At 52.3% G+C, this 26,607-nt stretch overlaps 1 protein-coding gene across 5 annotated transcripts in view; it reads right to left on the bottom strand.

Annotated features, from left to right (window-relative positions):
• PASK (PAS domain containing serine/threonine kinase) overlaps window positions 1–26,607 on the bottom strand; it is a 43,513-nt gene that overhangs the window by 12,684 nt on the left and 4,222 nt on the right. For all 5 annotated transcript variants that reach the window (XM_032637138.1, XM_032637139.1, XM_032637140.1 and 2 more), the window contains exons 2-12: window positions 17,550–17,806; window positions 15,578–15,810; window positions 14,741–14,911; window positions 13,884–14,024; window positions 13,247–13,381; window positions 11,171–11,431; window positions 9,797–9,947; window positions 7,618–7,741; window positions 3,890–5,235; window positions 2,706–2,878; window positions 2,049–2,216 (exon numbers count right to left, since the gene is read on the bottom strand). In XM_032637138.1, coding sequence (XP_032493029.1) covers window positions 2,049–2,216; window positions 2,706–2,878; window positions 3,890–5,235; window positions 7,618–7,741; window positions 9,797–9,947; window positions 11,171–11,431; window positions 13,247–13,381; window positions 13,884–14,024; window positions 14,741–14,911; window positions 15,578–15,810; window positions 17,550–17,772 — 3,126 coding nt within the window. In that variant the 5' untranslated portion in view covers window positions 17,773–17,806. The remainder of the gene's footprint in view (window positions 1–2,048; window positions 2,217–2,705; window positions 2,879–3,889; window positions 5,236–7,617; window positions 7,742–9,796; window positions 9,948–11,170; window positions 11,432–13,246; window positions 13,382–13,883; window positions 14,025–14,740; window positions 14,912–15,577; window positions 15,811–17,549; window positions 17,807–26,607) is intronic.

Here is a 26,607-nt window from a genome sequence, read left to right as displayed (position 1 = left end):
AAAACAAAAACAGAAAGGATAAAAATCAAGTTGCTGGCAGCAAAATTCACTTCAAAGTAATGGTAGATGACAATAGACACCATTGTGTGTCTAAAACGTTCTGAGAGGAAAAAGGCACATCTCCACTAAAATATGAGGGAATAAACACACCCTAATACATGTAAGGATTCCGAGTGGAACAGCCATACATCCTTCCTAGAAAAATTAGTAACAAATATATTCCAGCAAATGAAACATGAACACAGGAAAGAGAAGAAACTGGATATAAAAACACTGGAGGTTTAACAAAAGCAGGACAAGACTTGTACACTGAAAACTATAAGACATTGTTGAGAAGTGAACACAACATTGTTAATCAACTATACTCCAATACAAAATAAAACTTTTTTAAAAATAAAGTAAATGAAATAAAATTTAAAAAACATTGTTGAAAGAAATTAAAGATCTGAATAAATGGACAGACATCCCATGTTTGTGGATCAGAAGAATTGATATTGTTAAGATGGAAACACCCTGCAAATCGATCTGCACTCTGTCCTGAGAACTGGACCCAAACCCTTCAAAGTATACCTTCTGATTGGCCACTTTTACTTAATAATGTGTTGGCCTAATAACATTTAAATTGACATCCCTGTTTTCTGAAAGGCAAAATTACGCATGTGGCTTCGTTTTAAACCAAGAGAAGAACTCTGGGGCTCCTTTCTTCTTCCTTAGGTATAAAGGTCTAAAGAAACCCGCAGAGCCTTTCGGATTCCTGATCCAAACCGAGAGTGAGAAGATCTGCCCCAAATAAATTAAAGATGACAACAGAAACTGAAGAACAAGACTGCTTAGAAACACACGACACCCAGAGCAGCACGTGTTTAAACCTCTAGAAGGTGGCCGGGTGCACTCAGACAACTCAACACTGCACAAGCTTTGATTATTAAGTAACAGCTTAAAAAACACACATTCAATCTAATAAGCTAGAAAAATAGCAAAATTAACTTGTAGAAAGTACAAGAAAAGAAATTTAAAGAAAACAAAGCAAATATTTGATTAGAAAATAGGCAATTCTTTGCAAGTCTAGCAAAGAGAAGAGAGTGAAGACAAGGACAGCCAAGGGGACGAGACTCGCCACAGAAACCCCTGCAGACGTGACATCACAAGTGCTGGTGACCACCGGTGTCCCCAGCTCTGCAGGCCCCACAAAACTGACAGAGAAAAAAGAAAAAACACTTACGTATGAATGTAAGTGAAAAAATCCCAAATAAAAATATTAGCAAGCCAAATTCAGCAACACATTAAAAGAATGTTATAACACAATTGAGGAGTGAGTCTACGAATGGAAGTTGACTGTTGTTATTTATATATTAATAAAGGAAATAGATACAATCATCGCAATAGATGCTGAAAAGACATTTAATAGAACTCAACGCTCATTCTTTAAAAAAAAAATTTAGTGAACTGAAAATAAAATGAAGTATTCTCAAACAAAAGGTATCCATCAAAAAATAAAAGGAGCCATTGGAATTGACAGAGGACCACCCCGAGGCCAGGAAGCATACCTGTTACTCCACATGGCTCTGCGGCTCCTAGCCAAGGTGACAGCAGGAAGGAAAAGCGGCGATGAGATGTAAGTAATAGAGAAAGAGGCAGGACTGCCATTGCCGGCAGAGGAAGAAAATCCAAAGGACCCACTGAAAGATCACTAAAAGCCAACAAGACTTTGACACAGATCCTTGAGGTACCAACCCAAGCACGGAGCTTTGCTACATTCCAGAAGTGACTAGAAGCCGCCGTGGTGAAGGGGTCCCACACTGGCCCTCCCAGGAATCGGCAGGCCGGGCCCGGGGACACCTGGGCAGTCTGCGGGGTTCGCCGGGACAGGCAGTACGGCGACCACGCCAGCTCCCCCGAATCACGAAACGCCCAGGCAACTACAAATCTAATCACAACGGGACTTGGGAGGGAGGGGCGGTGGCTCTAAGGCACGTTACAGGATGAGGTGTGCGGCCGGGCAGCCGGCCCCTCAGCACGCAGACCCCAGCCCTGCAGGAGCCCAGTACCTCCTTATTGGCTTCCTGGTCCACCGCCGTCCACACGAAGCCGAAGGCCCCGCTGCCGATGGGGCTGAGCGTGCTGTACTTGCGGGAGTACGCGCCCTCGCAGGCCGCCAGCCCCTCCAGCTTCACAGCCTCGGGGGGCTCCTCAATCCAGGGTTTGCTTGCGAGCACCTGCGAACGCAAAGGCACGTCCGGGGGACCACACGCAACGCACTGAAGGAGCCGGGCAGCAGCAGGCCAAGCGGCGACAGCGGCACCCACGCCCTGTGCTGCTCCTCCCCGCTCTTCCCAGGCCCACGGGGTCCCAGCCCGAGACCCGCTTTCCACGGGGTATGCCAGGGGCCTCGACATGTCTGTCCAGACTGGCACACACCTGGACCCCACTGTGCACACGGAGACACACAGATTTGAAATCCCACATGTGGCTTGATACACAGAATGTCAGAAGACAGATCCTACACAGACCCTCTTCCCATCCCAGAGGACAGAGAGAGAGAGAGAGAGAGAGAGAGAGAGGGAGAGGGAGAGAGGGAGAGAGGGAGAGAGGGAGAGAGGGAGAGAGGGAGAGAGGGAGAGAGAGAGAGAGAGAGAGAGAGAGAGAGAGAGAGATGCTGATTGGGAGAGGCGGGCGGAAGGCAGGAGATGACTTCAATCACCAACCTCCCCCAGGCTGGCTCCAGACAGTTCGCAGGTGGAGTGGGTGGAGCCGGGCAGGAGCAGGCGGGTCTGCTGTGCCAAGTCCAGGTGGCCGTGCAGGAGGTCCTTCACCAGCCAGCAGCAGAACAGGGTGGATGAGCCCTGGAGCTCCACCCGCTTCACTTCAAACTGCACACCTGAGGACGGAAGGGGAGACCAAACACCCCCGCTGCTGTCACCACAGCAGTGTCAAGTCCCCCAGAACAAGATAAAGCCAACAGACAGCGCCTGGGGCAGGGACGGAGGGCACCGAGCCCGGAGAAAGGCAAAGCTGAGGCTGGCGGCCGCATCACCTCCCACCGGCGCGGCGTCAGCAGCCCAGCATGTCTTCGGGGGCAGCCGGAGGCCAGGGGACTCAGGAGAGACCCGCCACCAGCCACCGATTCGGACGAGGCTGGAAAACCTGCCCCCAACACCCTCCACAGGAGTCTGGCTCGGGAGCCACACGTACACACACGTGCCACCTAACTGTACACATCACCGTGCACACTGCCGTGGCACATGTGTGCGTTGGCACAGCCTCCTGGGAATACAGCAAATCAAAGGTAGCTATCAGGGAGGTTTACAGGTGATTTTATTTTCTTCTTTTTGTTTATATTTTCTAATATTTCTGCAAATAACACATATTACTTATGTAACTCTTTTAAGTTTGGGAAAAAACCCTGGTAACCAACACTACGAAATCAGCAATGAGGAAACAACTGGCTGAAATATGGCACCGTTAGGAAATTAGGAAAAGAAAAAGGGACAAGTGAAGGGGTCTGACGGCCACACCCCCAGAATGGAGATTCTGAGACCAGAGCAGCCTGAACCCCAACAGCACATGGAAAACCACCACCAGCCCCTCAGCCACACCTGCCTCCTGGTGTGGCACCCGGGAGCCCAGCCCCTGCTGCACCACACAGAGGGCCTGGGCCCCCGGGCTGCCCCCTCCCCGGCACACACACCTGTAATCCTCACTTTGAAGAGGTAAACTCTAACCTTGGTTCTTTATTTAATATAACACCTCATTCCTGCCAAAACGATTCCGGGGATGAGGCCCCATCAGAGGCCAGGATCAGGAAGCCCCCCTGACCCCGCTGCACCGTGCTCTCAGGGCAGCAGGGCAACGGGGGACCGGGCCCTCCCCGCCCCCCACCTGCACGTACTCAGCTGTGAGCCGTCTCGGTGGTAACAGCTCCCCGCATAGGCGCCCTCCTGGATCTCGTGCTGCAGGTTGGCGGCCCCAAGCGGCGCAGAGCCGTCTGCTCTCACAGGCGTGGAGGTGACCTGGAGGCTCAGCCTGGGTGCCTCTAACAGGGACGCATCCATGGGGCCGGCTCCCGACACAGGAGGGACGCGGTCCAGGCTCTCTCGGCCACCCAGGCCATAGTGTTCGGAGGACACCAAGCCAGTCTGCGATGGTTCTGCTCCATCCAGCCCCAGACAGCTCTCGCGGAACCGCCGGCCTTCACCCAGATTGAAGTAGGCGCCGGTCAGCTGTAACAGCTCCCGGCTGTCCAGGACTTCTGACCTCTGCCTGCGTAAACCACTCATGTCCACATCAGAGACCCCCAGCGAAGGGGAGCGGGTCCCCCCGAGCTCAGACGTAGCACAGGAACAGTTCGAAGAAGTTCGGTCTGTCCATTCGCTGAAAACGAGTTCCTTGAGGTTCCAGGAAAACGAATTCTCGCCAGCCTCCCGGGCCTCCACGGTACCGGGCAGGTCAGTGGCAAGGGTGTAGCGGGCCAAGGAGCTGCCTGAGCAGCCGCCGTGCGGGTCTGTGCCTCCCAGGTCACACAGTGACGCAGGGGTGGAGGGCGGGGGCTGCTCTGTGGGGACCAGCTCGGCGCAAGAGACACCCCAAGGCCCCGCAAAGCTTGGTGCAGACAGCTGCTCCTTAATCAAGCACGTCCCCAGCCACGGCTCATCCAAAGAAAGCGTTGAGAGCAAGGGCTGCACCGTCCCCAAGGGGCTGGGGGCCGAGTCCGGGCTTCCCCGCTGAGTGCTCCACTCTCCCTCGAATCCAGGGCCACGCACCGGGAGGCCCTGCCCTGCCAGCTGACCCGCAGTGTGCGGCCTGGCCTTGGTGGCATCAGCCCCGTGGTTTGAATCGCTGGTACCACTCGAGCTCCTCTGTCCCAGCTGTGTCTCCTGATATAGGCCACCCCTTCCAGCACCACTGGTCCCATTTGTACTCGGCACTGGTGTTTCAGAATCTCCATGGGAAGCACATGGTTTTGTGTCCACTGGGTCAGACCTGTTTCCTCCCAGAAGGTCCTGCCTGAGGCTCTCTGCTGTTGCCAGCCGCTCTTTCTCTAAGACAGTGCTCTGCTGGTCCTCTGGCGACGACCGACGGCCAGGGGCTGACGGGCATCCCCCTGGCATGTTTCGCTGGCCCTCGGGCAGTGACTGTTCCTGGGCTGGCGGGCTTCCCTCTGGGATATTTTGCTGGTCCTGGGGTGACGGCTGTTGGCCATGGGCTGGTGGGCTTCCTTCTGGGATGCTGTCCACCCTGTGGATTGTTATACGGATGACATAGTCACTGAGGAGCCACAGAAGAGTCAATAAAAAAGAGATCACAGGGGCTCCCCCTTGATTAGAGACCCGCACCATGCATTTAACGCCATAAACTTATGACAGAAAAAAAAGACTTTTATAACTAAATTTAAAAATGAAGAACCAACTCACATATTCTCCAGATAAATCCACACTTAGCAATGATTTATCCAAGAATGCCACTGAGTGCCTAGGACCCTCTGCTCAAGGCTGTGGTCAGCAATCTCACTTTGCAGTGAGTGGGACCCCGACAGCCGTGCAGCCAGCCTCTTCCTGCCCGCAAGGTGGAGGTGTGGGAAGAAAGGAGAGGCATTGGACACTGCACGCGGTAAACCACAACGGCTACAAACACCATCGGATCTCACAGCTCAGAGAGGGCAGGGCACGAGGGGCAGGAGGCTGGAAGAGCCGTGCCCCCAGGGTCCTGTGAGCTGGAGCACAAAGCCCCCAGCGCACTCAGCACGGGCGGACCACTGAGGAAGAGGCCGCCACGGCCCACCTGGCAATCTGCGTCCAGACTCCCATCTGCCGGCCCCGCCGCCAGCACCCACCCGGCCGGCGGTGCTGAGCACCGGCCCCGTGTCAGCCCAAGGTCGGCCGCAGGCACCAAGGCCAACAGAAAGTGGCAGTGCCCGGCCTGGCTGGGGAGGCGTGCGGCGATCTGTAAATGTTACACCAGGTGCTCATAAAGAGGCGGGGAGAGGAAAGACGTCACTTAAGGATGGGCCCCACAGAGGAGGCCGCTGTGAGTGGAGTTCTCAGGGACAGCTGAGGGGGCGAGGGCCTGCAGAGACCAGGCAAGAATGACCGGTCACTGCTATGCCACCTCTATCTACCACATCTACCCGGGCCAAGAGGCTAGCCCTGGGCCCGTCTCTGGGGAGCCACACGGCCTCTGCGGTGTCAGCAGGTGAGGCGACGACTGAAGGAAGGAGGAAGACGGTAACTGGCCCGTGAAGGACGCAGATCAAACACTTAGAACCGCGAGACCAGAAACGTCCAGCAAAGAGGAAATGCAGGAACGGCCCATCTAGTTGAAGCTCCTCGTTGCCCACCCGCGTCCCAGAAAATCAAGCCCACGCACCGCACTGAGGTTCGCTCAGCACGTGAGCCACCGCTAAGACACACCTGCCCTGACGCGGGCCGGGCACCTGGCGCCCACACCAGCAGATGCCCCTGGGCCCAGGCCCCACCACATGCCCCCAGGCAGCACAGAACCCTCCCTCCTCACCGTGTGTGTGTGTGTGCGCGCGCGTGTGTGTGTGTGTGTACACACACAGCAAGGAGAGCCCGCAGTCACGCTGCTCCAGCCACCAAAAGTTAAATAGGAAAAGGCCAGGAAGTTGAAGCAGGTGACAGGAGCCGTGTTCACAAACCATGGTGCCACCTGTGAGGTGGCGGTTCTGAGGCAGCGCTGCAGAGAAAGGTCTCCGAGACACACACACCGCGTGTCCAGGCACGTGCACACATTTAGGACAACGTGTGCATGGCAGCCTGCCTGTGCCTGTGTAACACACACTTCCATCTAAGCACATGGGGAAAGGGGTCCTGCAAGGTCACTGACGGCAGAGGTTCTCTCTGGGGGACCTGGGACAGAGTCACGGGGACTTTTACTCTTCACCATTATTCTTCTGTACTTAGAAAAACATACACATTCACGTAGTATATATTTAAAGCATAATTTCAAGAAGACTAGAAAACAGCGTGTACGTGTGAGTGAATAAATCTCACACAATGGTGAACAAAAGATGCCGGAGATAAGGGAGTGCATTCGGTGAAGTTCAAGAACAGGCATCTCCGACCTGCGTCCTGACCCCAAGGCAGTGAGGGACGCCGAGTGGCGTGGGAGCAGGGCTTCCCAGGGTGAGGGGAGAAGGTCCAGAGAGGCTGGCGCGTGACTATGCTACGCTTCAAAGAGACTGTTTTTTAAAAAGAGAAACTTACTGAAAACAAACCAAAACGCTACGCACAACAGGACTGGTAACTGGGCAAGTGGATGTTCTATTTCTACTTTCCTGAATTTTCCACAGCGTACCTCGTCTCCTCTAAATAGAATAACTTTGTTACTTAAAAATGCATAGCAAACAGACTCAAATTATTTTCGGAATGAGAAAATTACGCTGGAATCAGCTCCCCGGAACCTCCCTGAACGCCTTCTTATCCGTAAACTGGGGCCTGTCTCACGGAGCCCGCGGGGACCTGGCTGGGTGACACAGAAGCACTGCCATCGCGAGGGGCAGCAGCAGGTGTCACCTCCATCATTCCCAAGGACTGAACACTTCCCCAGGGTGCCTCCCCGCTGCCCCTCGCGCACCCACCCCTCCCCCAGAGGACTTACCCCAGAGTGGGCAGCGCCGGGAGGGAGAAGGCGAGGTGGCCCCCGGCGTCCACAGGAACCTGGACCCTGGGCGAGGCAGCCTGGCTCTCCACTGGCTTTGGGGTCTCGGTGTTCACCCTTAGATCTGGCAGCAACAGCAAAAAAAAAAAAAGAGTGTTTTCCATTCACCGGCTCATCCTGCTGAAATCCACCTCCTCGGCCTGTGTGACTCGTGAGCAGGGGGCAAGGGAGCCTAACCTGACCTCAGACACACCGCCAGCCCCACGTCCACAGCAGGTCTCGGATCTGACCGCCCCTCACTGCCCCACGGGCACCAGGTCCAGGCCCATAGCCTCCCTGGGCTCTCCCTGCTCTGCCCTGGGCCCCGCACCTACCGACCCCGGAGTCGAACCTGCCCCTCATCTGCCGACAGCCCCCGAGGGCTCCGCTCTGACGCCGGGTAAAAACCAAAGGCCTGGCAGCCGGGCCCTGCTTCCCTCCCCAGGGCCTTGGGGCCTGGCCCTCTGGCCACCTCACCACGCCCGGCGCTGCTCACTTTCCCAGAAGGCCACCCCTGCCTCATTCCGGCTCACAGACCCCAAGACAGCACACCCTCCCCTGCTGTGCCCTTCCTTTGAGCGCTGGTCACCTCCTACGGCTCGTGTGCCACCTGCCTCCGCCTGCCTCTGCCTACACCAGGGCCCGGGACATCACAGGTTACTGGGGTCAGAGGAGCGAGACTGTCCTTGCCACACAGCAGCCTGCATGGGGGAGGCTCTTAGAAAGTTTACTCCCGGCCCCTGGCTGACCGGCGCAGGCGGGCTGGCACCACAAACAAGAGCACGCATCCCCACGCACCCAGAAACACGCCCACGAGTGCATCCTGGAGACAATGACGGGGACAGAGTTTCTATGACCCTACCCCCCATTTTCTACAAAGAAGATGAACTACACACACACACACACACACACACACACACACACACACACACACAACAGGAAGAATTTGGAAATCTGGAAAAAGAGGAAAGGGAATGCATCAGTGATACAGAAAAAAACTTGAAAAAAAGGAGTCTTTGCAGACACAAAAACCCGGGTACAATGAAGGAAACCCCATGTTAAGAAAAGTGGCCACAGACTTCCCTGGCGGCACGGGGGTTAAGAATCTGCCTGCCAGTGCAGGTTCGATCTCTGGCCCCGGAAGATCCCACATGCCGTGAAGCCACTAAGCCCATGTGCCACAACTCCTGAGCCTGCACTCTAGAGCCCGTGAGCCACAACTACTGAAGCCCGCACGCCTAGAGCCCGTGCTCCACAACAAGAAAAGCCACCGCAATGAGAAGCCCGCGCACCACAACGAATAGTAGCCCCCGCCCGCCGCAACTAGAGAAAGCCCGCGCGCAGCAACGAAGACCCAACACAGTCAAAAATAAATAAATAAATAGATAAAAGAAAAGTGGTTGAAGAGAGTCAGTAGCCTAACAAAGCATCTTTTAAAACGTGGACACTGTCTGACAATAAAGGTCCACGTCCCAGTTGGATGCCACGCAGCCACGTCCCCCTCGGTGGCCACATGAAACCCACTCACACGTCTACTCAAACACCACGTCCTCCCACGGACGCGCCCGCACGTGACAACACCCCACGGGTGCGGAGCGGGGACGGCCCCCGAGGCAGGGCCGGGGCAGCTCCTCCTTGAACCTGCTTGGGGAAGGCGGGCGCCCCGGAGCTCCAAAGCCAGAGCGGGAGCCGCGCACCGCCCTCTCACACACAGCGCCTGCAACATCACGCGGGGGGGCTCGGGCCACTCGTTGGAATCATATTAAATGTTGAAAGGACTAGAAATAAACAAATCCCGCCAGGACTGTCTACTCAGGGATTCACCTGATGTGCTGCATCAATCCGGTCTTCAGCCACTTACGTAAAGCTACATCACTCACACAAGACCGCCAACTAGTGGCCGGTGTCGCGGACGCAGGCATGCAGTGACTCACCGGGGGACCTCTCGCGCTAACACATCTGTGAGACCCGCACACAAGTGTCCCATCCCCTGGGAACACGGAAGGCCCACAAGAGACAGAGAAAAACATCAAACCCACACAAACAGGGTCCCCATGACGGCCATCCCATCACCCATGGAGGCCAGGAGCGGGGACTGGGTGGCCGCAGGTGCACCTGGGAGGAGGCAGCGAGCTCTCACCCTCGGCTGTGTGCTGGGCATCCCTAGTGGTCTCCCCAGGCCCACTGTGGCTGCCAGCGTCCAGGCAGTTGGCCACGTCTGGCAGCAGAAAGGAACTGTCACAGGCAAGGTCCATGTAGTGGTAGAAACCAGGAATCAGGAAAGTGATGTTCTAGAAAACAAAAGGACATTTCAGAACCTGGCGAGAATCCTCACTGACCCACTGAACCATCCCTCCGTCCCGTCTGGGCAGAGAATGAAGACAACGCCAGCAAGTCTCTGGACAAGGTTAGGAAAGACCCTGGTCAAACTCCTTCTGGCAGACCCGAAGCCCTGGACGCTCAACATGGAAATCAAAACTTGCTTCCCTTTCTCTTAGCACACCCTGACGAGACTGCGTCCACACACTCCCTGGAAGGACCTGGAGCCCCCAATGTTCCTGTGGGGAGCCCTTGTCCAAGAGTTATTCTAACTGCGTTTTCGTTAACTTCAATTGAACTAAGTTTGACTTAATTTAACTAAAATTTATTTTACTTGCTTCTTAGTATTTCTATTAATGAACAGAAAGGGACCTGTTTTGGGAGCCTCAAAAGAAGTTAAAGCTCTGGCTGGCTGGACGGGGTGCAGGGTTGGCTCCAGAAAGAATGACAAGAGGGGACGGCTGCCTGTGGGGAACAAGGTGCTCAGTGGAAGGCTGTGGGGAACGCCGGGCCTGCACCCACGTCTAGGAGCCAGTCCAGCCAGGTGCAGGGCCTGTGGCCAGGGGCGGGGGTGTCATTCAGGTGTCAAGAGCGACACATCACGCAGCAGCCTCTCCTTCCTGCATGAACCACCACCCCCAGTCGAGTGGGGGCCCGTGCCCCCTCCTCAGAAGCCCTGGAGGACTGCTGAGACCACCCAAGGAAAGCCACTCCGAGGAAGCCTGAGATGCTCGCCTGCCCTCTGCGCCCAGCCCAATCCAAGGAAGAAGGTTCTAGAAACACCTTCCTCCCACCCTGACTCACAACGGACCCCAGGATGGTCAGAGGAGGTGTGGACAAGCCCCGGCCCGTGGGTGTGGAGCGAATCCGCACAGCTGTGACACACACCCTCATCCAATAACTCAGACCCGATCTTGCTTGGGACAGGCTTTGGGGTGAGAGAGCCCCTTCCCTCTCCTGGGGGGGCACATGGCACCCAAAGGCTTTGGGGGTAGCCCAGGCGGGGTCATCAAGTATTCCCTGTGGGGTCCAGATAAATGGGCGCAGGCGGGGGAACAGGGCCGTGAGCAGAGGCCTCCCTCTCTGGGCCCGAGTTCCCGCGGGGAGAGCTGGCGAGCTGGGCTCGAGGATGCAGAAGCACGGGCCTAGGACAGGCCAAGACCGGCTTCCCCAAGGCGGGGCGGGGGAGAAACACCTTGCCCAGGAGCTCATCTTTTCCATAACCAAACAGCATCAGAGCAAAGCTGTGGTTGATGCCGTAGATGGTCCCATCCGGCAGGAGGGTGATGAGCCCACTGATACTGGAAAACACCCAGATGGAGGCCGAGTAGCCCCAGTCAGGCGCCGCCTCGCCGTCTGCTGCCTCCTCACTGCCGGGTTCAGAGTTCAGCTTTAAGCTCAGAGGGAAGGTGGTGCCATCCTTGGCTCTTCCAACAGACCTCTGAATCCTGAGATTCTGAAAGAAAGACACACCACCGAGCTGACCACAGCACCTCCTATGGCCCGAGCCTTGAGCCTTTGCAGCTTTAGATGTACGTCCACCCACGCCCATTGGCGGGTGCCCCCCAAACACCTAACTCTCCACACTGCTCTTCCTTCCACTATCTCCCCGCACCACCCCTCTCTGCCCCAGGGAACGCAGAGCCCTGACCGGGAGCTGCGGCCAGGCCGGGGGTCCCGAGCGCAGAGCACACAGGGTCCATCAAGCAAGGCGCCAGCCCTGCGGGAGCAACACCAGCAAGTTCCTCCCTGCTGTCCACCCTGGACCACTGGTGCCCCCCAGCGCCCACCTCTGTAGGCGGCCTCAGGCCCTCAGCCCCGCCCTCTGTCCTCCAGCCTGGGGGGCAGTGGCTTCCCGTAGTTGCTGACCTCTGGGCGGCGTGCCCACCCCCCCGCCCTCCGCCTCCTTAGCTCCTCTGTCACCCACGCAACCAAGTCCTCGCATCACGTTTCTCTGCTCAAATACTCGGGCGTATCCGGTCTCCCAAGCCAATCTTGACGGTGCAGCCTCTAACCAGAGGCTTTCCGAGTCAGCTCCCTTCCTGGTCCCAAGACGGCAAGCTGGCCCAGGCCTCATGTCTACCCCTCACTCCATACCGCCTGCCCCCTTCTCAGGGTCCACCCGCAAGACACAAGACCTGCAGAGGCCCGAGGCCTGAACGGCGGGGAGCTCCCACTGCATCAGCACAGCGCCCTGACCAGGGGCAGAACTCAAGACCCCAGGCTCCCCGTGGTAAGGGTGCAGGCCAGACCCCAGGCCCCAGGGAGCCCTGAGGAAAGAGGGGGCAGGGTGTCTGTCTCCACTTGCTGCTGGGGGTGTCAGGCGGCTCCAGCGTGGGGCTGCTGGGAGGGCGCTTGCCGTCCTGGCACACACCTCTTGTGGCCACGTGCCTGGGGTGGGCAGACGTTTGCTTACGTTCAGTTAAGCATAAGAGGCTGCCAAATAGTCCCCGAAAGTGGTCGCACCAACTGATGCTCCAGAGCTTTGGGGTCCAAGCGGTCCCACTGCTTTAGAACAGAATAAAGGACGTAAAGAGAATAAGGTACGGGGGAGAGGTTTCCAATTGAGCTGGAAAGCCTAAAAATAGCAAAGCACCACCTCAGAGGGCTCAGCTCTTAGCCTAAGGCCAGTGGGAGAGCCAGGGAGTGCCTACAGGTGTCCCGAAAGAATCTGCTATTTCTTGCAGCAGCAGAGCCGACTTCAGCCCCAAATCGACCATCCGGCTGACCCTGCCGGTCGCTGGGATGTGACATCAGGTGAATTCCCAGCAACGTGATTGCTTGTGTGAGGGCTGCGTGCTAGTTGGTAAACGGAGCACCTGGAACTGGGAGGACCCAGACGAAAAGAGAACCTTCAGCCTCAAAGCTCCACTGCCCCCAAAGCTGCCGACTGACCCGCCGCCGTCTGACCTGCAGTCCTGCCTTGGGGGGAGACCTACCACCTGCCGATTCCCCCTGCTCCTCTCAGCCCCCAGACCTCTCAATAAAGAGACCCCAGCAGCAGCTCCAGGGAGAGGGCCGAGCGGCAGGAGCAGTCAGTCAGGGAGCCACGGAGGCTCTGAGCCTGCGTCAAGACTGCAGAGCCCAGACACCTCTAAGTGGAACCCGTCCCATCGTGTCCATGCACGGGCCACTCCTACTCTCGGGAAGCCCGGCCTCCATCTGCAGGCCAGGGGTTTGGGTCTAAGAACTTGATGCTCATCAGACAGAGACTCCAGCGGCCACGGGGCCCCAGCCACGGCCAGGCAGCGCAGGTGGGCGGGGGTCCTACCTTGGGGATGTGCTCGCCGGGCGGAGGGAGCTGCAGAGAAGGGATGAGGTCTGTGATGCACTGCCCGACCACCTCCTCCCCAGACGTGAATCCGTGCAGGTGGGCGAAGAGACCGTCACAGGACGCCACGGTTCCCTTGGAGGGAAAGCCAGCATGTTAAACCCTGTAATCAAAGTGCTTTCAACCTCACCGAACTTCTGTGTCTTCAAGCTGAAGGCAAGGCTATCGGTGCTACCTCTCCCCCACAACCCGACCCCCACAAAGCGCAGCGGCACAAAGAACGCCGTCTTCCTCCTTCTGCCGGGCGGACCGAAACACGCATCTCTCCAGGCACCCGCAGAAGCCCATACCGCAACCACACCCACGCTCGCCTCCGAGGGCCGTCTGCACCGCAGCCACCACTCGACAGATGTACGTGTTATCGCTTTATTGAAGTGTTGAAACAATCCTGTGAGTGTCAGGATTATATCCCAATTTTACAGGTGAGGGAACGGGGCCACAGGGAGACTGGGTTCCCTGCCCAAGTGCACACAGGTTGTCAGGGGGCTACCGGGGGCCAACCCCCCAGAACCCCATGTCCTCTTTCTGCCCGAAGGCCCCGGTGGGGAGGCGACACGCAGCTGAGAAACAGACTCACGTTGCTCTGGAAAGCCACCCAGGCCGAGACCCTCTCCACGGGCTCCAGCACGACCACGCAGCAGAGGCTGTGCTCCTGCTTCACCCTCTGCATCCACACGGACACCGGGACCTGCTCCCCACTGCGGCTCACGATGTCCACCTGGGGACAGAGGGGCTCAGACCCGGCCAGAACCTGGCACGTGGGCGTTCCTGGCCGCTGCTCACCTGCCTCGCGTTTTGGAAATAAACTAAAGTACAAACAAGGCTTCTGACACCTAACCTTACAGTCTCTGAGTGAATGAATGATCTATCGAAGAGTAGGTTTTTTCCATCCTCAGCCTCATGGTAACAAAGCAGGGGAAAGAGCGGTGTCTGTAATTTCTTAAAGAACAGACACCAATACATGCTGAACGTCTGAATTTTCTTCTAGGTAGTCGTGTCGTGGACGGGTAATTTTCTGGATGTAGTTGGTCCTATCTAACTTGTTTTGGTGCCTGAGGCTCAGGGCTCAGCATCTAACATGCAGGTCAGCCCATCAACGTCCAGCTTGGACACACACAGGAAGGCTCAAAGCTCCAGGGAAACCCTGCAGCCATGCCAGCCCCTCCAAGACCACCAAACAAGCAGGGCGTGGAGATGTGGATGGGAGACAACAGAACCGTGCAACTCCTCGGGAACCTGGTGTGGGCCCTGCAGGCTGGCAAGGCGGTCAAGGCTCCTCCCGACGCAGGAGTACCGGGGACGCACCAGGCCAGCAGCAGTACCGTCTCTGTTCCCACACGGCCTCCCCCCGCCGCCCCAGGTGCTCCCCATGCCAAGGTTGAGGGCAGGACGGCGCCGGCAGTGACCACCGGCAGTCGAGAGGCCCACACTCACCACCGTGCCGAACACGACAGCAGCGTGGCCGTCGGCCTCCACATGCTCCTCACTGAGGGCCCGCGCCACGTCGGAATCCGGCTTCAGGAAGAACTGTGTGAGCTTCTGGCCAATCAGGTCGTGGCTGCTGTACCCCAGGAGCCGGCAGGCTCTGTCGCTGGCCACCAGGATCTGAGCTCGCAGAGAGGAGGGCACCCGCGTCACCAGCAGCTCCTCTGGCTCCCGGACAGCCAAGGGGAAGGCAGCGAGGAGGTGGTGCGGGGACAGACCAGTGACCTGTCCTTCCCGCCACGTCCCGCGGCCATCGAGCTCCCAGCAGAACCGCCCCGGGTCATCCGGCGTCTCAACCGCATGGAAACAAGAATGACCACCGGCCAGTGCAGCAACGGCACTGAGACTGAAACCGCCCACCCTTCACCCGCCGAGATGCACACACCACGTCGTGAAGACCGGGCGGGAGAGACGGGGATGCACGCCCCACGGCCTGGCCGCCTGACAGTCTCAGTTCCTTGCACACAAACGTGCATGATGCAAATGCATTTAATTCAAACACGGAATATCCAGGCCCATTCTAGTTGAGCCAGTGCTTGCGCAAAAGCATGAATGGGTAACGTGCTGCTTCCCTTCCCTTGAATCTCGGCCTTGACGAGAGGATTCAATGTTTCGACTGATTAACACGGAGGTAGGTTTCCAAAGTCCTCTCTCTTTTGCTACTATGTAGGTAGAACCAGCCCCTTTTCTCACTGCACCCGAAACACTCAAGTGCCTCTGTTTGAGGTTATAGGTTGAAGGCACAGACCCCAAGCTCACGGCTGGGTCGCAAACCGAAGCACATACCTCTGTGGTCTTGGCGTCCACGGTGAACACGGCCTTGCTGGGGTTGCACACAGGGGCCGGGAGTGGAGGTGTGGACCACCCTGAGGACAAGCCCCGCAGCAGGGAGCAACAGGACGTGCTGCCCAGGGACCCTGCCAGGTCCGCCTGCACAGGCGCAGCCAGCCAGTGCGATTTGCTTGTGCAAATATTTTGGGCAGCCAATGACGACAGACAGTAGGAGCTCCATCTGTCTTCTGGAAAGCAAAGGAAGGGACACTTTAAACCTTGCGTGGCTGAAACACACAAAACACACAGTCCCCACCTCTAGCTCCTGCAAAAGGGTCCAAGGATGAAATTGACCTGCAGGGCCGTGCATCTGAACGTTCCCCAGGGGCCACCTAGACAACCACCACCCAGAAGCACAAAAGACCTCAACACTGTGCAAACAACCCTCGGAAGTCCCTTCCCACCCGCCCCTCCCAGGGGCATGCTCCCGTGTCCATCGGTCCAAGACCCACAGTCCCTCCGGCTGCTACCCCTCACCCGTCCCTGTGGAGTCTCCCAGACCCCAGAGCTCCCTGCTGTCTCACCACCCGCGCTGGGTCTCCCTCCTCCTTCACCCACAGGCTCACTCCCCACCGCAGCTCCAGAAAGTCACTTCTCGGCAACATCGCCAGCGGCTCCCAAGTCCCAGCGGTCAACTCCCAGGCCTCGCCCCCCTCTCCCCACGCCTCAGCAGTGCTGGGCCGGGAGGGCCGCTCCCCTCCTCCCAAACTGCCTGCCCTCAGCAGGGCACCCTCTGCCCTCCACCTTCTCACCTCTCAACACTGCAGGACCCCAGGCTCAGCCTCAGAACCTCCAACCATCCCCAGTGGCTTTATATACACTTCACATAGACGTGTGCTGACGGCCCCTGGGCTCCAGCTGCCGGCTCCCCCCTTTCCCAGCTCAGTGAATGTCAACTCCATCCTTCCAGCAGCTCAGAAAGCAAACAAGCGAACAGGACTCTTTCCTGCTCTCCGCTCTGGGCCCTCAGAGAGGACGCCTGGCTCTCCCAGTCAGCGGGCCCACCCTGACCATCCTTTGAGGCTAGAAACCACAGGGTCGTCTGTCCCAGGCCTCCTCTTCCCAGGCAGCCAGTGCCAAGCTCAATCCAACCACCCTCGGGCCTCAGGACAAGCACTGAGGCGCCAGCTCTGCCTCTTCCTCCCACCCCTCCCCGCCAGCGCCCCCGGCTGGAGCCCTCACTCCCGGGGCACCTGCCCGCCTCACAGACCAGCGAGGCCACCGCCACAGCATCTACCTCCTGAGCACAGCTGGCCCCTCCAGATCCTCCTACCCTCTCCCGGAGACCAGACCCCCCCGCTTCCCCTGCAGCCCTCTCCCCCAGCTCCAGCCACCTCCCCGTAGTCCTAACAGGCTTCCCCGCGGTCCGGGCCTCCCACCCCCAACAAGCACCTGCCGATGCCCAGGTACGCCCTCCGACGATAAGCCACCGAGGCAGAGCAGCGCCTTCCTCCTGGCTGGGTCTGGGCCCCGCAGGCACCAGCTGATGCAGAGAAATAAGGAAGGGGGGGCAGTGGCACCTCCCACTTCTCGGCCAACCCCGGGCACTGCCGCCCGCAAGCCCGTCTAACCTGCCTGCATCCGGGAGGAAAGCAGGAGCCTGGGCGCGGTCGGCCAGCATGCGCCAAACCCAGTGAATAAAACTGAGTCTGGCTCGCGCAGCCCACCCGGCCCAGCCCGGCCGTCTCACACCCCCCGGAGCGAGAAACCCCAACCCTGGACCACAGGCCGATTCCAACCGCCGCCTGAAAAGGAGTTTCCTGCACAAGAATCACAGCAGAACAAACGTGGCAGGAGAGGGTCCTGCCGGCATCGCCTGAAACGAAGGCCTTTTCTCTGCAGGAGCAGAGCCCCTGAGTGGAGCCAAGCGTGGCCCCCACCTTCACACGCAAGGCGGATGCCGCTGGCGATAAGAAGGGCTGCTTACCGGACAGCGCCATCCTGCTCTGGCAGAGCTTCGACAGCCCGTTCCTTCTGCCCGGCTGTCTGTGGGCCAAGGACCAGGACTTGCTGGGCTCGGAGGCGGTCTGCGCGGCAGGGCTCTCTGGCGGCGCTGCCAGGGAGAGGCTCTCGCCCTGGCCCCGGCGGTCCTCTTCTGAGGCCATGGAGCCGCTGTCCTCCATCGGGAGCTGGTGGGCCAGCGGGACCATCGTCCACCGGAAAATGAAGTGAACGGATCAGCGTCTGCAAGGCAAGAACAAAGGCAGCTTAGCCAACTAATTCTTCACAAGGCTGAGCTCAGCTCAGCCCCAAAAGACTCACGGGCGCCCAAGAGCCATCCTGGGTCAGAACCTACGAAGCAAGGATAGTCGGACGGAGAGAAGTGCATAGGAAGGGATGAGAAAGAGAGAAGGAAAGGGGGGGAAACCAGAACAGAGCGGGAAGGAGCCGTGAAGGACACTCTGCACTACAGTACAGATCCACCGCCAGGAGGCCCAGGCCAGGGGCCTTGATGAAGGAGGAGGCCAGGGCCAGGGCGACGTGCCCCTAGAGCCTACACCCCACTTCTGGATCACCTTCTGGGCATGCGGAACCCAGAGCTCCCGGCCAGAGGGCCAGGAGCCCACTCTCCAGACCTGCACCGGCCTCTTCCCCTCATCAGTCCTCCCATATTACAGCACCCACCGACCCAAGGACAGGCCAAGGAGCAGCCCTGCTCCAACGATAAGAAGGCAGAGGGAGACCAAGCTTCAACAGCAGGCCTCCCAACACAGGATGGACCTGGCAGCTGTCCCTTCCCATGCCACCACATTACAGCAAAGAACTCTAAGGAAGCCCAACCCACGCATCCCACCCTGGCTTCAAAGTCATCATAAAGATTCGTCAGGGTAGGAGGGCAGTGCCTTTCACAGTGAACAGTTTGTGGGCTGATCTATCATTTTGCATACACTGACAGCAATGTGGGGTCTCTGGTACGCTCATGCCCCAGGTCCCTCAGATGTTAACATTAGGGCCTGGCAATGCCCACCTGGGCTGCGCGCTGACCTCGGTGGTGTGGGGGGCCCCCTAGACAGAGGGGAAACTGGAGGTCCCACTAAGACCTGTGTGGAAGGATCATGACATCAAAACACGCCACAGAGCTACATAAACAAAGGTCATTACAGGTAGAGGAACAAAAATAGCCAATTGAACATAGTCAATTTCAGAAACAGACCGAAGGGACACTGGCACACAGTGAAGAGCAGTAGGACACCGCCAGCATGTTCCCCAGCTCAGCGAGGCCCTGGACAGGCACCTGACCTTCCAGTGCCAGTTTCCTCATGTGTAAAATGTGATTAACAATAATCCACACCTCATAATACTCTTGTGAGGATTCAGAGACCTAAGTTGGGGCTGGCATACTGTAAGTGCTTAATAACTGTGATCTGCTAGTTTTAAATGGAATTAGAATAATTAGTTTGGGGCAAAATTGCATCCCTATGACTTTCCATGTGCAAAAATTAGTTCCAGATGAATTAAAAAACAAAAGACAAAAGTTCTAGAAAAAAAATAAGACTAAGAATATAGTGGACTGGATAACTCTTTGTGGCCCTTGCATTTTAGAACAACTAGCTCTCACCAAGAATATGGTTGCCATGGCACCTGAAAGTAGGAGAAACTTCCAAAAGGTAAAGACAATACACATGAGATGAAACCAGAACTGGGAGAGTGAGTCACCTCAAGAGACAAGAGAGTTACCCTTAGACTCCTGAAAGAAGCCAGGGACCCTTGAAGCGGGGCAGTGTGGCCCTAATTCAGGAGCACCCCCAAGATCCTGGCAAAAGCAATCCTCTCAGAAACAAAGCATCCTAAAGAGAGGCCTGAGATTTTCCAAAGATTAAGATTAACCAAATATGCTCTCTTTCAATTAAACAGATAAGAAAACAAAATACCATGAGTGAAAGTCTGCAGAAAAATCAAACAACAAAGTCATTTACACAAGAAGACTAAGTGGTCGAAATAACTGCAAATGTGTTTAAAAATATAAAAGATGGAGTCTTTTGCTCACAAAAGTGAGCAAACAAGAGTTTCTCAAAATAACTAGGAAGATGTTGAAAGAATCAAACCAGCTTTTCAGAAATTAATTTTTTTTTTTTTTTTTTTTTTTTGCGGTACGCGGGCCTCTCACCGCCGTGGCCTCTCCCGTCGCGGAGCACGGGCTCCGGACGCGCAGGCCCAGCGGCCACGGCTCACGGGCCCAGCCGCTCCGCGGCGTGTGGGATCCTCCCGGACCGGGGCACGAACCCGCGTCCCCTGCGTCGGCAGGCGGACTCCCAACCGCTGCGCCACCAGGGAAGCCCAGAATTAATTTTTTTTTAAACCAGTAGAGCTTAAGTTCAGAGAGCTGGAAGGTTGTAGGAAACAGAGATTTTGCTCTTAAAGGTTGTGCACAGACTCTCACACACTCTGAAATCCAGCACAGAGGCAGTGGTTTCAAAGGAGCCTGGGTCAACCCACTTGTTGATCTTAGAGAGCCTCCTGGAAAGGCAGGGGCAGCTGCGGCTCACCCTGGGGACTGGGACACTGGCTGCAGCCATTTCTGTGATTGTGTTCCACGGTGCTGACACCAGGGCTGGTGGGTACAATTTTGGAATCCTCCCTCTAGCCTAGTAGCACCAGGTGCTCCGTCCCTCCCACCAGCGTGCCCACAGCCACTTCACGTGGCTGGGCCTCACAAGCAGCTGGGCTGGGGCCCAGTTCCACACAGCAGCAGGCCCCACCACAAAAGAAGGGCGCACGCAGCCCACGCAGGGAGCATCCCTGAAGCATCTGGCTCTGGTGGCCAGAGGGGAGTGTGCTGCTGAGCCCCACAGCACACCTCTCACATAAGGCCACTTCTCCAAGGCTGGGAGACGTAACCAACCTACCTAAAACAAAGAAATAAAGATTAGCAAAATGAAGAGACAGAGGAATATATTCCAAATGAAAAACCTCAGAGAAAGGACTAAATGGATATGAGCAATCCACCTGATAAAAGACTCCCAGGTAATGATCATAAAGATGCCCACAGGATTCAGGAGGAGAACGGATGAGCAGTGAGAAGTTCAACAAAGAGTTAGAAAATATACAGAAGAACCAATCAGAACTAGAGAATACAATAAATGAAAAAACACACTAGAAGGAATCAACAGTAGATTAGATGACAGAGGAACAGATCAGCGATCTGGAAGACAGAGTAGTAGAAATCACCCAAGCTGAACAGAAAAAATAAAAAAGAATTAATAAAAATGAGAATAGTTTCAGGGACCTCTGGAACAACTGCAAGCATACTAACATTCAAATTAGAGGGGTTCCAGAAAGAGAAGGGAGAGAGAAAGGGCAGAGAACTTATTTGAAAAAATAATAGCAGAAAAATTCTTCAACCTGGGGAAGGAAACAGACATCCAGGTCCAGGAAGCATAGAAAGCCCCAAAAAAGATGAACGCAAAGAGGTACACACTGTAATTAAAATGTCAAAAGTTAAAGATAAATAGAAAATCTTAAAAGCAGCAAGAGAAAAACCATTGGTTACATACAAAGGAATTCCCAGAAGACCATCAGGTGACTTTTCAGCAGAAATTCTGCAGGCCAGAAGGGAGCAGCACCATATATTCAAAGTGATGAAAGGAGAAAACCTACAACCGAGAATACTCTACTTGGCAAGGCTAACATTCAGATTTGAAGGAGAGATAAGGAGTTTTACAGACAAGCAAAAGCTAAGCAAGTTCAGCACCACTAAACCAGCCTTACAGAAATGTTACAGGGACTTCCCCAAACAGAAGAGAAAAGGTCACAACTAGACATTTTTAAACTGTGAAAGAAAAAAAATCCCAGTGGTAAAGGCAAACATAGAAAAGGCAGTGGATCAACCACTTATAAAGCTAGTAGAAAGGTTGAAAGACAGAAGTAGTAAAATCACCTATACCTATAATAAGTAGTTAAGGGATACACAAAATAAAAGATGTGAAATATGACATCAGTAACATAAAATGTGGTATGGGGAGGGAATAAAATGTAGGGCTTTTAGAATGCACTTGAACTTAAGCAACTATCACCTTAAAATAATCACATATACATATAGGTTGTTATAGATGAATCTCATGACAATCACAAACAAAAAACCCTATAATACATAAACAAAAAGAAAGAAATTGAAACGTAACACTAAAGATAGTCACAAAAATCACAAGGTAAGAGAGCAAGAGAAGAGGAAAGAAACAGAGAAGCATTACAAAAACAATCAGAAAACAATTAACAAAATGGCAATAAGTACATACCTATGAATAATTATTTTAAATGTAAATGGACCAAATGCTCCAATCAAAAAACATAAAGTGGCTGAATGAATGAAAAAGCAAGATCCATATATATGCTGCCTACAAGAGACTCACTCCAGATCTAAAGACACTCACAGACAGAAGTGAAGGAGCAAGAAAAAGGTATTTCATGCAAATGGAAATAAAAGAAAGCTAAGGTAGAAATACTTATATCAGATAAGATAAACTTTAAAACAAAGACTGTAACAAGAGGCAAAGAAGGGCATTACAAAATGATAAAGTGACTCAATCCAACAGGAAGATATAACACTTGTAAATATATATATACCCAACCTAGGAGTACCTAAATACATAAAGCAAATATTAACACATAAAGGGAGATAAACAGGCAGTAACATAATAACATCAGAGGACTTTAACACCCCCAGTCACATCAATGGACAGATCATCCAGACAGAAAATCAGTAAGGAAACACTGGCCTTAAATGACACATTAGATCAGACTGACTTAATAGACATATGGAGAACACTTCATCCAAAAACAGCACAATACGCATTCTTTTCAAGTGCACATGGAACATTCTCCAGGATAGATCATGTGAAAGGCCACAAGCAACCTCAGTAAATTTAAGAAGACTGAAATCATATCAAGCATCTTTTCTGACCACAACATCATGAAATGAAAAATGAATTACAAGAAAAAAAATGGAAAAACACAAACATGTGGAGGCTAAACAGCCTACTTAACCACCAATGGATCAATAAAGGAATCAAAGAGGAAATGAAAAAAAAAAAAACCTCAAGACAAATGAAAACAGAAACACAATGAGCCAAAATCTATGGGACACAGCAAAAGCAGTTCCAAGAGGGAAGATTATAGTAATTCACGTTTACCTCAACAAACAAGAAAAATCTTAAATAAACAATCTAACATTACACCTAAAGGAAACAGAATAAGAAGAACAAAGCCCAAAGTTAGTAGAAGGAAAGAAATAATAAAGATCAGAGTGGAAACAGAGATAAAAAATTAACAAGATCAATGAAACTAAGAGCTGGTTCTAACTTATAAACCTTTAGCCAGATTCATCAAGGAAAAAAAAAAAAGAGAGGGTACAGATAAATAAACTCAGAAATGAAACAGGAGTTACAACTGACACCACAGAAATACAAAGGACCATAAGAGATTACTATAAAAAATTATACACCAACAAATTGGACAATCTAGAAGAAAGGAATAAATTCCTAGAAACATACAGTGTTCCAAGTGACTGAATCAGGAAGAAATAGAAATCTGTACAGACTGATTACTGGTAGTGAAACTGCATCAGTAATCAGAACACTCCCAACAAACAAAACACCAGGACCAGATGGCTTCACAGGTGAATTCTACCAAGAAGAGTCAATACCTATCTTCTTCAAACTATTCCAAAAAATTGAAAAGCAAGAATCACTCCCAAATTCATTCTACAAGGCCAGCATTACCCTGATACCAAATCCAGACAAAGACACTACAAAAACAACCACAGGCCAATATCCCTGACAAACACAGATGCAAAAATCCTCAACAAAATACCAGCAAACTGAATTCAACAATACATTGAAAGGATCATACACCATGAGCAGGTGAGATTTATCCCAAAGATGCAAGGGTGGTTCAGTATCTGCAGATCAATCAACATGATACACCACATTAACAAGAAAAAAGATAAAAATCCTACAATCATCTTAATAGATGCAGAAAAAACATTTGACAAAATCCAATTTCCATTTATGACAAAATATTTTAACAAAGTGGGTATACTGGGAATATGCCTCAACATAATAAAGGTCATATATGACAAAACCACACCTAATGTCATACTCAATGGTGAAAAGTTGAAAGCTTTTCGTCTAAGATTGGGAAGAAGACAAGGATGCCTACTCTCACCACTTTTATTCAACATAGTATTAGAAGTCCAAGCCTAAGCAATCAGACAAGAAAAAGAAACAAAAGGTATTCAAACTGGAACGGAAGAATTAAAATTGTCACTATTTGCAGATGACATGATACTATATATTAAAAACCTTAAAGATCCCACCAAAAAACTATTAAAACTAACAAGTGAATTCAGTAAGGTTACAGGATACAAAATTATATAGACATACATATATATATATATATATATATACACATATGATCGACTATTACTCAGTCAAAAAAAGAATGAAATCTTGCCATTTGCAACAACATGGAAGGATCTAGATGTTATTACGCTAAGCAAAATAAGTCAGAGAAAGACAAATACCATATGATTTCACTTATATGTGGCTCTAAAAAACAAAAAACAAATGTAGAAACAAAAGAGAAAGACTCATAAGTACAGAGAAAAAACCTGGTGGCGGCCAGAAGGGAGGTGGCTGGGGGGATTAGTGAAATAGGTGAGGGAGATTAAGAGGTACAAACTCCCAGTTATACAATAAGTAAGTCACAGGGATGTAATGTAGGGAATATAGTCAACAGTATTGTAATAATTTTGTATGATGACAGATGGTTACTAAACTTATTGTGGAGACCATTTCCTAAAGTATATAAATGTCAAACCACTATGTTGTACACCTGAAACCAATACTGTATGCCAACTATATTTCAATTTTAAAAAAGGAAAAGAAAAAGAAAAATGGGCAATAGATAGAAACAAGAATTTCACAAGAGAAAATCCTATAAACCTATGATAAGAAGCTTAACTTTACTAGCATAATCATGTCAATTTTACACCTACTAAATCAGCAAAAACTAAGAACCTAAAAATTCTAATACCAAATGTTGATAAAGATGTGGATCAATGGGAAGGCTAACAAATTAATATAATCTCTTTAGAAAACAATTTAAGTCAAACATTCTCCTCTGACAGTACTTTCCACTCTTAGATTTATATTCTATAGATATTCTTACACATAGGTAGCAAGCCACACTCAAGAACGTTCAGGGCTATATGGTTCATAACGGCAAAAGAAAAAAGAAAAGAAAAAACCTAAACATTTAACAATTAGGAAATAGATTTAAAATTCTGGTATATTCATGCTATGAATTATAGCAGTGAAAACAAATTCTATACACACAAGGATAAATGTTAGCAATATAAGTGAAAAAAACCAAGTTATTAAAGACTATCGGCAATAGGATTCCCTTTCTATCATACCCCCCTCATCTAAATATATTGTTTAGGGGTACACAGTTACGTGACAAACCCAAACTTCAGGCAGGAGATGTCCTATGAGGGTCCAGCAGCAAGCTGCAATGAGGGAGGGCACAATGGCACAGGGTCTCCCAGCTCCTAATTTGGGTGGTGAGTTCAAACACGTTCATTTTACTGTTTTGATTTGTGACTAATATTGCAAATGAATCAACTAGTATATACTGGAAAATTGAGATGTTTTACATGTACATGTTTATATCCCGCACAGGACCCTAAAAAGCAATAGCTGGCTATGAACCAAATGGTGAGTAGGAAGCAAGAAAGAAGCGAAATAATAAACTTATTAGAATGTGTTGCTCTCCTTCAAGTAGCAACATTTAAATGTCACAGGTTGATATTCCCTTCTTTAAGCATCTCAATGCACTAATTATTCTGCGATAACTAACAACAACAGGATCATATTTCAGTTTTCCACTTCTATAACCAGCCTATAGACAAAGCCCAAAAGACTTGATTACGACTTCAGACTACACAGTAAGTGCTATAAAACTTTACTTTGTAAAAGAAAGTAATAAAACTCTTCAGAATACATTGTAAATATTACAAAAGTTTACTTTGTATAATAAAACTGACAAGAAACAGGGAGAGGAAGGAAGGAAATGTGGAGAGAGGAGGAGGGAACAAAATGTTTTGTCCTTCCTGGGGGGAAGTAAATAGTGTCTAAAGTTGATAAATTAAGAAGTGGACACAGAAAAGACAATCCGTTTTCCCTTGGTGCCTCCTGTGCTGTTCGCAGTCTGCCGAGCTAGTTCAGCATTGCACAGCACATTCAGGCCACAGCCCCAGGCTGGCCCCTGAGAGCACAGACCCTAGCTTCACACAGCCTTAGATCTCTTCCTTTTTTACAAGTTCAGTTTTGACTCAGGCCTAATCCAGGACTAGGTTTTTAGAATAGGTGTTGTTTTTTTGCTGTGTGTGTGTGTTTTCTTTTTTGGGGGGGGTATTATTTTGTTTTGCTTTGTAGCCACTCTGAGCAGAAGATGTGGGAAGCTGGACCCAGAGAGCACCTGATGGTGCTTCAGAGCAATCCTACGCCCGCTGCTAGTTTTGATTCCAGAAGGTGTAAGTGACACTCCCCACCCCCCACCAAACAGGAGAGGTTTGCAGGGAGCTTCTGGAATAGTACTCCTTGCTCTTATGGGTGAACTTCTGGAGGCCACCGACTTTCTCCCACTAGAACAAACGCTAGGAAGCAAATAGCTCCAAATGCTCCCACCACTGCTATACAACCGAGAGCAGAACCAGCCTCAGGATGAAGTTAACACGGTGGCAAGCAGAGCTGAAAATGGCAAGATGTCATTTCGAACCACTGGATGAACCTACCATAAAACATGCCTTTCTCTGGACTTTAGGCTTGGGGGCCAATAACTTCACTCACCGTCAGACCCATTTTGAGACTATCTCTCTGTTTCTTGCATCAAGGAATCCTACAGAGTATCCAGGATGATGGCTGCTGTGAGAGAGAGTGTAAGCAAAGGGCACCTCTCAGACCTGAAAGGTCCTCAGAGGCATC

Source organism: Phocoena sinus, chromosome 7, assembly GCF_008692025.1.
Source record: "Phocoena sinus isolate mPhoSin1 chromosome 7, mPhoSin1.pri, whole genome shotgun sequence".
Lineage (NCBI taxonomy): Eukaryota > Metazoa > Chordata > Mammalia > Artiodactyla > Phocoenidae > Phocoena > Phocoena sinus.
This window is presented reverse-complemented; position numbering and strand designations above follow the sequence as displayed.